General features: G+C 44.8%; 1 protein-coding gene across 1 annotated transcript in view; it reads right to left on the reverse strand.

Annotated features, from left to right (window-relative positions):
* rpl9 (ribosomal protein L9) overlaps positions 1 to 11,071 on the reverse strand; it is a 14,664-nt gene extending 3,593 nt beyond the window's left edge. The window contains exons 1-5 of the mRNA XM_055911929.1: positions 11,028 to 11,071; positions 10,275 to 10,321; positions 9,513 to 9,628; positions 2,134 to 2,229; positions 795 to 927 (exon numbers count right to left, since the gene is read on the reverse strand). Coding sequence (XP_055767904.1) covers positions 795 to 927; positions 2,134 to 2,229; positions 9,513 to 9,628; positions 10,275 to 10,320 — 391 coding nt within the window. The 5' untranslated portion in view covers position 10,321; positions 11,028 to 11,071. The remainder of the gene's footprint in view (positions 1 to 794; positions 928 to 2,133; positions 2,230 to 9,512; positions 9,629 to 10,274; positions 10,322 to 11,027) is intronic.
* Between the last annotated feature and the right edge of the window lie 15 nt (positions 11,072 to 11,086).

Raw genomic sequence — 11,086 nt, forward strand, 5'->3', positions numbered from 1 at the left:
ACTAGGAGGTAGAGACCCAACAGAACTAGGAGGTAGAGACCCAACAGAACTAGGAGGTAGAGACCCAACAGAACTAGGAGGTAGAGACCCAACAGAACTAGGAGGTAGAGACCCAACAGAACTAGGAGGTAGAGACCCAACAGAACTAGGAGGTAGAGACCCAACAGAACTAGGAGGTAGAGACCCAACAGAACTAGGAGGTAGAGACCCAACAGAACTAGGAGGTAGAGACCCAACAGAACTAGGAGGTAGAGACCCAACAGAACTAGGAGGTAGAGACCCAACAGAACTAGGAGGATACAGAACTAGGAGGACCATCTTAAAATAGTAATTAAAACAATGTTTCAAACAATAGAGAGGCCCGTTTTCACAAAGCATTTTGCCTTGTGACGTGCTGAAGCCTGCCGACCGGTGTCTATACACACTCGACTGGCCAATGGGAAGAGTGCGTTAATTACTGGTTGAACAATAAGCAGTGACTCTTCAAATGGTGGCCATCAAAACTGTTAAAACACGTGCCCTGTCCCGTCCCACCCCGTCCCGTCTCAGGACTCCACCCCGTCCCGTCTCAGGACTCCACCCCCGTCCCGTCTCAGGACTCCACCCCCGTCCCGTCTCAGGACTCCACCCCCGTCCCGTCTCAGGACTCCACCCCCGTCCCGTCTCAGGACTCCACCCCCGTCCCGTCTCAGGACTCCACCCCCGTCCCGTCTCAGGACTCCACCCCCGTCCCGTCTCAGGACTCCACCCCCGTCCCGTCTCAGGACTCACCCCCGTCCCGTCTCAGGACTCACCCTGTCTCATGCGGACGCGCCGGATGTATTTCTCCCCCAGGAAGTTCCTGATCTCCACCAGAGCCCCACTCTCCTGCATCACAACGTTGATGGGGAAATGGGCGTACACCGAGCGCATCTTATAGCGGAAACCCTGGAGTAGAGGAGAGAGAGGGTTAAAAGAAGGGGATGGTTCTAGAACGGAGAGAGGGGTTCTAGAACGGAGAGAGGGGTTCTAGAACGGAGAGAGGGGTTCTAGAACGGAGAAAGGGGTTCTAGAACGGAGAAACAAAAGATTGTCTCCATACTAAAACAGCTTTGAAATGAAAATGTGCATCTAACATACAGCAGAATAATAGAACCACCAGCCACTTCACTTAGTATTTATCAGCTGGTCTGGAGTCAGTGTCTGGTACAGTAACAAGCAGCCAGGGTATTTAACAGCTGGTCTGGAGTCAGTGTCTGGTACAGCAACAAGCAGCCAGGGGTATTTATCAGCTGGTCTGGAGTCAGTGTCTGGTACAGCAACAAGCAGCCAGGGTATTTATCAGCTGGTCTGGAGTCAGTGTCTGATACAGTAACAAGCAGCCAGGGTATTTATCAGCTGGTCTGGAGTCAGTGTCTGGTACAGCAACAAGCAGCCAGGGTATTTATCAGCTGGTCTGGAGTCAGTGTCTGGTACAGTAACAAGCAGCCAGGGTATTTATCAGCTGGTCTGGAGTCAGTGTCTGGTACAGTAACAAGCAGCCAGGGTATTTAACAGCTGGTCTGGAGTCAGTGTCTGGTACAGTAACAAGCAGCCAGGGTATTTAACAGCTGGTCTGGAGTCAGTGTCTGGTACAGCAACAAGCAGCCAGGGTATTTATCAGCTGGTCTGGAGTCAGTGTCTGGTACAGCAACAAGCAGCCAGGGTATTTATCAGCTGGTCTGGAGTCAGTGTCTGGTACAGCAACAAGCAGCCAGGGTATTTATCAGCTGGTCTGGAGTCAGTGTCTGGTACAGCAACAAGCAGCCAGGGTATTTATCAGCTGGTCTGGAGTCAGTGTCTGGTACAGCAACAAGGGTCAGCAAGGGTCAACAGAGACAGGTCAACACTCACCATGGTAACTAACAGTAGGACCAACACTCACCATGGTAACTAACAGTAGGGCCAACACTCACCATGGTAACTAACAGTAGGGTCAACACTCACCATGGTAACTAACAGTGGTAACTAACAGTAGGGTCAACACTCACCATGGTAACTAACAGTAGGGTCAACACTCACCATGGTAACTAACAGTAGGGTCAACACTCACCATGGTAACTAACAGTAGGACCAACACTCACCATGGTAACTAACAGTAGGACCAACACTCACCATGGTAACTCCCTTGATCATGTTCTGGACGTGACTGCAGATGGTTCTGACTGTAGCCAGCTCCTTCCTGTTGCCCCACCATTTATCCACACGCAGCTGGAACACACAGAGAGAGAGGAGGGGTTGACTTCACCACCAGGACTAGCAGTTAGGAACGCTTCACCACAGAACACAGAGAGAGAGGAGGGATTGACTTCACCACAGAACACAGAGAGAGAGAGGAGGGATTGACTTCACCACAGAACACACAGAGAGAGAGGAGGGATTGACTTCACCACAGAACACAGAGAGAGAGAGGAGGGATTGACTTCACCACAGAACACACAGAGAGAGAGGAGGGATTGACTTCACCACAGAACACAGAGAGAGAGAGGAGGGATTGACTTCACCACAGAACACACAGAGAGAGAGGAGGGATTGACTTCACCACAGAACACACAGAGAGAGAGGAGGGATTGACTTCACCACCAGGACTAGCAGTTAGGAACGCTTCACCACAGAACACAGAGAGAGAGAGAGGAGGGATTGACTTCACCACAGAACACACAGAGAGAGAGAGAGGAGGGATTGACTTCACCACCAGGACTAGCAGTTAGGAACGCTTCACCACAGAACACAGAGAGAGAGAGAGGAGGGATTGACTTCACCACAGAACACACAGAGAGAGAGAGGAGGGATTGACTTCACCACAGAACACACAGAGAGAGAGAGGAGGGATTGACTTCACCACAGAACACACAGAGAGAGAGAGGAGGGATTGACTTCACCACCAGGACTAGCAGTTAGGAACGCTTCACCACAGAACACAGAGAGAGAGAGAGAGGAGGGATTGACTTCACCACCAGGACTAGCAGTTAGGAACGCTTCACCACAGAACACAGAGAGAGAGAGGAGGGATTGACTTCACCACAGAACACACAGAGAGAGAGAGAGGAGGGATTGACTTCACCACCAGGACTAGCAGTTAGGAACGCTTCACCACAGAACACAGAGAGAGAGAGAGGAGGGATTGACTTCACCACAGAACACACAGAGAGAGAGAGGAGGGATTGACTTCACCACAGAACACACAGAGAGAGAGAGGAGGGATTGACTTCACCACAGAACACACAGAGAGAGAGAGGAGGGATTGACTTCACCACAGAACACACAGAGAGAGAGAGGAGGGATTGACTTCACCACAGAACACACAGAGAGAGAGAGGAGGGATTGACTTCACCACAGAACACACAGAGAGAGAGAGGAGGGATTGACTTCACCACAGAACACACAGAGAGAGAGAGGAGGGATTGACTTCACCACCAGGACTAGCAGTTAGGAACGCTTCACCACAGAACACAGAGAGAGAGAGAGAGGAGGGATTGACTTCACCACCAGGACTAGCAGTTAGGAACGCTTCACCACAGAACACAGAGAGAGAGAGGAGGGATTGACTTCACCACCAGGACTAGCAGTTAGGAACGCTTCACCACAGAACACAGAGAGAGAGAGAGAGGAGGGATTGACTTCACCACCAGGACTAGCAGTTAGGAACGCTTCACCACAGAACACAGAGAGAGAGAGGAGGGATTGACTTCACCACAGAACACAGAGAGAGAGGAGGGATTGACTTCACCACAGAACACACAGAGAGAGAGAGGAGGGATTGACTTCACCACCAGGACTAGCAGTTAGGAACGCTTCACCACAGAACACAGAGAGAGAGGAGGGATTGACTTCACCACCAGGACTAGCAGTTAGGAACGCTTCACCACAGAACACACAGAGAGAGAGAGAGGAGGGATTGACTTCACCACCAGGACTAGCAGTTAGGAACGCTTCACCACAGAACACAGAGAGAGAGAGGAGGGATTGACTTCACCACAGAACACAGAGAGAGAGAGGAGGGATTGACTTCACCACAGAACACACAGAGAGAGAGAGGAGGGATTGACTTCACCACAGAACACAGAGAGAGAGAGGAGGGATTGACTTCACCACAGAACACAGAGAGAGAGAGGAGGGATTGACTTCACCACAGAACACACAGAGAGAGAGAGGAGGGATTGACTTCACCACAGAACACACAGAGAGAGAGAGGAGGGATTGACTTCACCACAGAACACACAGAGAGAGAGAGGAGGGATTGACTTCACCACAGAACACACAGAGAGAGAGGAGGGATTGACTTCACCACAGAACACACAGAGAGAGAGAGGAGGGATTGACTTCACCACAGAACACACAGAGAGAGAGAGGAGGGATTGACTTCACCACAGAACACACAGAGAGAGAGAGGAGGGATTGACTTCACCACAGAACACACAGAGAGAGAGAGGAGGGATTGACTTCACCACCAGGACTAGCAGTTAGGAACGCTTCACCACAGAACACACAGAGAGAGAGAGGAGGGATTGACTTCACCACAGAACACACAGAGAGAGAGAGGAGGGATTGACTTCACCACAGAACACACAGAGAGAGAGAGGAGGGATTGACTTCACCACCAGGACTAGCAGTTAGGAACGCTTCACCACAGAACACAGAGAGAGAGAGAGGAGGGATTGACTTCACCACCAGGACTAGCAGTTAGGAACGCTTCACCACAGAACACACAGAGAGAGAGAGAGGAGGGATTGACTTCACCACCAGGACTAGCAGTTAGGAACGCTTCACCACAGAACACAGAGAGAGAGAGAGAGGAGGGATTGACTTCACCACAGAACACACAGAGAGAGAGAGGAGGGATTGACTTCACCACAGAACACACAGAGAGAGAGAGGAGGGATTGACTTCACCACCAGGACTAGCAGTTAGGAACGCTTCACCACACCATTAAAATCTGTTTACTACACCAAACTACCATCACCCCAAACAGTTACTAAGTGCAGTTTACTACAGAAAAAAAGCAACTGCTTTATCAGGGCTCTAAATTTAAAACACCAGATTTTTTTTTAAACTATTTTTTCAAAATGATTTGAGATAAAGGCCCATTAGGTCTACATTAACTTTTATTTTTATGATTTATTTTATTTTAACCTTTATTTAACTAGGCAAGTCAGTTAAGAACAAATTCTTATTTTCTCTAACTACTGTTGAAACAAACTAATATTTAACACTAAATACATGAGTTTATTGAGTGCGGCAGGTAACCTAGTGGTTAGAGCGTTGGACCAGTAACCCAAAGGTCGCTGGTTCGAATCCCCGAGCTGACAAGATATAAAGATCTGTTGTTCTGCCCCCGTTAACCCACTGTTCCCCGGGAGGCCGTCATTGAAAATAAGAATTTGTTCTTAACTGACTTGCCTAGTTAAATAAAGGTTAAATAAAACTATTTGGGCCTCCCGGGTGGCGCAGTGGTCTGGGGCGCTGCATCGCAGTGGTCTGGGGCGCTGCATCGCAGTGGTCTGCGCCACCAGAGTCTCTGGGTTCGCGCCCAGGCTATGTCGCAGCCGACCGGGAGGTCCGTGGGGCGACGTACAATTGGCATAGCGTCGTCCGGGTTAGGGAGGGTTTGACCGGTAGGGATATCCTTGTCTCATCGCGCTCCAGCGACTCCTGTGGCGGGCCGGGCACAGTGCGCGCTAACCAGGGGGGCCAGGTGCACGGTGTTTCCTCCGACACATTGGTGCGGCTGGCTTCCGGGTTGGAGGCGCGCTGTGGCTTTCGGAGGACGCATGGCTTTCGACCTTCGTCTCTCCCGAGCCCGTACGGGAGTTGTAGCGATGAGACAAGATAGTAATTACTAGCGATTGGATACCACGAAAATTGGGGAGAAAAGGGGATAAAAAAAAATATAATAATAATAATTTAATAAATTCTAAACGCTAAAATATTGATAGGAATACCTGTCAGCGGTGAAATATTAGGTTTCTAATACAAAGCCCTATTTTCCTACCCGTCTCTCTACAAACGTTTGTGACGACGAGATGCAGTCATTGATATACTGAAGAAGGTTCCTTTCCTTCTGTGCCCCCACATGATTGGATATACTAAAGTTACCATGTAGGTAGCTAGCCAATGAGGTAACAGGACATGAACAAAAATGTAAACAAAAAAAATGGTCAACGACGGTGAACACGCGAGGCGTTTCAGAACGACCCACGACACGGTTTATGAATGTGTGATGCAAATTCACTACAGGAAGATTTAAAATGTTAAAATGAGCAGGTAATGTGTGGCTGGCAGAATTAGGGGTTGTAAGTTCAAGGGAAGTGTTGTGTGTTGGACTGTGACGTCACGTCTCTCTGAGACTCTTGGTGTGTCTGCACCCTAAAACACAAAGTCACTGTGTTCAGGAACTGTTGTGTAAACTATAGGATGGTATTAATACCTCTCACTATATAAGGGACAATAGGATGGTATTAATACCTCTCACTATATAAGGGACAATAGGATGGTATTAATACCTCTCACTATATAAGGGACAATAGGATGGTATTAATACCTCTCACTATATAAGGGACAATAGGATGGTATTATTACCTCTCACTATATAAGGGACAATAGGATGGTATTAATACCTCTCACTATATAAGGGACAATAGGATGGTATTAATACCTCTCACTATATAAGGGACAATAGGATGGTATTAATACCTCTCACTATATAAGGGACAATAGGATGGTATTATTACCTCTCACTATATAAGGGACAATAGGATGGTATTAATACCTCTCACTATATAAGGGACAATAGGATGGTATTAATACCTCTCACTATATAAGGGACAATAGGATGGTATTATTACCTCTCACTATATAAGGGACATGTAGAAACAATAGGATGGTATTATTACCTCTCACTATATAAGGGACAATAGGATGGTATTAATACCTCTCACTATATAAGGGACAATAGGATGGTATTAATACCTCTCACTATATAAGGGACAATAGGATGGTATTAATACCTCTCACTATATAAGGGACAATAGGATGGTATTATTACCTCTCACTATATAAGGGACAATAGGATGGTATTATTACCTCTCACTATATAAGGGACAATAGGATGGTATTATTACCTCTCACTATATAAGGGACAATAGGATGGTATTAATACCTCTCACTATATAAGGGACAATAGGATGGTATTAATACCTCTCACTATATAAGGGACAATAGGATGGTATTAATACCTCTCACTATATAAGGGACAATAGGATGGTATTAATACCTCTCACTATATAAGGGACAATAGGATGGTATTATTACCTCTCACTATATAAGGGACAATAGGATGGTATTAATACCTCTCACTATATAAGGGACAATAGGATGGTATTAATACCTCTCACTATATAAGGGACAATAGGATGGTATTATTACCTCTCACTATATAAGGGACAATAGGATGGTATTAATACCTCTCACTATATAAGGGACAATAGGATGGTATTAATACCTCTCACTATATAAGGGACAATAGGATGGTATTATTACCTCTCACTATATAAGGGACAATAGGATGGTATTAATACCTCTCACTATATAAGGGACAATAGGATGGTATTATTACCTCTCACTATATAAGGGACAATAGGATGGTATTATTACCTCTCACTATATAAGGGACAATAGGATGGTATTATTACCTCTCACTATATAAGGGACAATAGGATGGTATTAATACCTCTCACTATATAAGGGACAATAGGATGGTATTAATACCTCTCACTATATAAGGGACAATAGGATGGTATTAATACCTCTCACTATATAAGGGACATGTAGAAACAATAGGATGGTATTATTACCTCTCACTATATAAGGGACAATAGGATGGTATTAATACCTCTCACTATATAAGGGACAATAGGATGGTATTAATACCTCTCACTATATAAGGGACAATAGGATGGTATTATTACCTCTCACTATATAAGGGACAATAGGATGGTATTATTACCTCTCACTATATAAGGGACAATAGGATGGTATTATTACCTCTCACTATATAAGGGACAATAGGATGGTATTATTACCTCTCACTATATAAGGGACAATAGGATGGTATTATTACCTCACTATATAAGGGACAATAGGATGGTATTATTACCTCTCACTATATAAGGGACAATAGGATGGTATTAATACCTCTCACTATATAAGGGACAATAGGATGGTATTAATACCTCTCACTATATAAGGGACAATAGGATGGTATTATTACCTCTCACTATATAAGGGACAATAGGATGGTATTAATACCTCTCACTATATAAGGGACATGTAGAAACAATAGGATGGTATTATTACCTCTCACTATATAAGGGACAATAGGATGGTATTAATACCTCTCACTATATAAGGGACAATAGGATGGTATTAATACCTCTCACTATATAAGGGACATGTAGAAACAATAGGATGGTATTATTACCTCTCACTATATAAGGGACAATAGGATGGTATTAATACCTCTCACTATATAAGGGACAATAGGATGGTATTAATACCTCTCACTATATAAGGGACAATAGGATGGTATTAATACCTCTCACTATATAAGGGACAATAGGATGGTATTAATACCTCTCACTATATAAGGGACAATAGGATGGTATTATTACCTCTCACTATATAAGGGACATGTAGAAACAATAGGATGGTATTATTACCTCTCACTATATAAGGGACAATAGGATGGTATTATTACCTCTCACTATATAAGGGACAATAGGATGGTATTAATACCTCTCACTATATAAGGGACAATAGGATGGTATTAATACCTCTCACTATATAAGGGACAATAGGATGGTATTATTACCTCTCACTATATAAGGGACAATAGGATGGTATTAATACCTCTCACTATATAAGGGACAATAGGATGGTATTATTACCTCTCACTATATAAGGGACATGTAGAAACAATAGGATGGTATTATTACCTCTCACTATATAAAGGGACAATAGGATGGTATTATTACCTCTCACTATATAAGGGACACGGAACCATTTACTCAGTTCTTCCCTGTGAAATCAGAGGTGGATCTCCCCTGTAGCTGCTTGATTAAAGATTTTTCTATGATATATATTAAATAGTCTCTGGCTTAAGTTTTCCACCACATTTAAGCCGTGAATCTGTTGACCTGGTTGGACTACAAAGCAAGACGTTTTTTTGCTGTAGTGATGGTACAACCATGATGCTAACGAATCATCAGCACTGGTTTCTTTCGGGCCACTCTCTGAAACAACGGTACAGCCAAGCCTCATCATTACAACAGTTATTATCTGGGAGATTTATTCACATAGTACTCCCGAACGTAAAACTCCTGGTCGCACAGCAAAATATTTCGTCGCACTTCAGAGCCCCTTGGGCATGATGAGTAGAGAGCATTAAAGTGTAGGACGCAGCCATCGCCAAGTACTTCTATACAAAGTCTCCTTACCTTTTTGTGTGTCTTTCCCAGAAGGCTGAGTTCCAGGTTGATGTGGTTGAACTCCCTACGGAGGACGCCTCGGGGACCCTTGACGATGACAGTCCGTCCCTTCAACCTCACCTCGACTGGGGGGGGGCACGGCAGAGACAACAGGGGTTAGACACACACAGGCACCAGCAAACACACACACAGGCACCAGCAAACACACAGGCAACAGCAAACACACAGGCACCAGCAAACACACAGACACACTCACACAGGCACCAGCAAACACACACACACACACACACACACACACACCAGCAAACACACACACACATAGGCACCAGCAAACACACACACACAGGCCCCAGCAAACACACACACACAGGCCCCAGCAAACACACACACGCACCAACACACACACACACACAGGCACCAGAAAACACTGAACCACAGTAACTAGCTAGACAATCTTAACCATGTCACTAGAATATATGGCATTAAAACCGACTATAGTCAGGATAAAATGCTGGATTGACAGAGACAGGCACCAGAGACCGACTACAGTAACTTAGGTTTCCATTACCAACAGATAGGCATTAAGTTAGTGTAGTCCTTTTCTGGGTGCTGAACCAATAACTCACTAGTCAAAGTAGACAAAACATTTGACGCTAGTCTGGTTAAAAACAATTCCTTGATTCGTCTATTGATAGATTCTACGGTTATCAACATGTTGGATGGTTCAGTAAATGAACAATGGATTATAAACAAGTAATTAACGGAGCTTACCACCGTCGGGGATATCCACAGTCTGGTTACTGAGAATGGTCTTCATTCTGGGGTTAGACAGACAGTAAAGTTCAGTGGAGTTGGCGATTACAATACAGAATGTTAACCAACTAACGTTACGGAGCGGACTGGGGATTTCAGGACGAGTTACCTACTTTAGTTAGCTGACGTTAAGTAACTAGCATCATCATGAGTGTGTGTGCTGCACGACTGTCATATATAGTTAGCTCGTTGTTAACAATGTCATACAATACGTATTCGGTACATACAGTTGACTGTCCAAATTAAACAGTAAGAGTAGTAAACGTAAATACAAACGCAGAAGGCAACGTAACAGCTAGTTAACGATAACAGACAGACATGCAACTAACGTTAGCCAGTCAGATAGCGAGTCATGAACACTGTCCCCATGGCTAACAACTTTTATAGACTACACATGTAATTGAAACGGTCTGAAATAATGCGCCCATGTACATACAAGACAAACTTTACATGTTACACACATCGAGCATTATTCACGTTGCCCTGGCTACTAAAATGACGGCTAGGCAGGCATGGGGATTGCGGCCTGGGGTAGGGGGCAAAACAAACGATATAGTTATATCGACTAGTTTTGAGGGGGAAATAACAAATGCGAAACTTCAATATACATATAGCAAATTCGTAATGGTGAAAAAATACGCGTTTAAGATATCGAGCAACATAGATGGGGTTTGATTTTCTACGATAGAAAAGTTATCCACCATTTCTTACCTCGCCGGTAGTAGAGGAAAGGAGGAAGGAAGGACGTCAGCACGCAATTGTAGTCTTCG

The sequence above is a fragment of the Salvelinus fontinalis genome, unplaced genomic scaffold (assembly GCF_029448725.1).
Source record: "Salvelinus fontinalis isolate EN_2023a unplaced genomic scaffold, ASM2944872v1 scaffold_0107, whole genome shotgun sequence".
NCBI lineage: Eukaryota > Metazoa > Chordata > Actinopteri > Salmoniformes > Salmonidae > Salvelinus > Salvelinus fontinalis.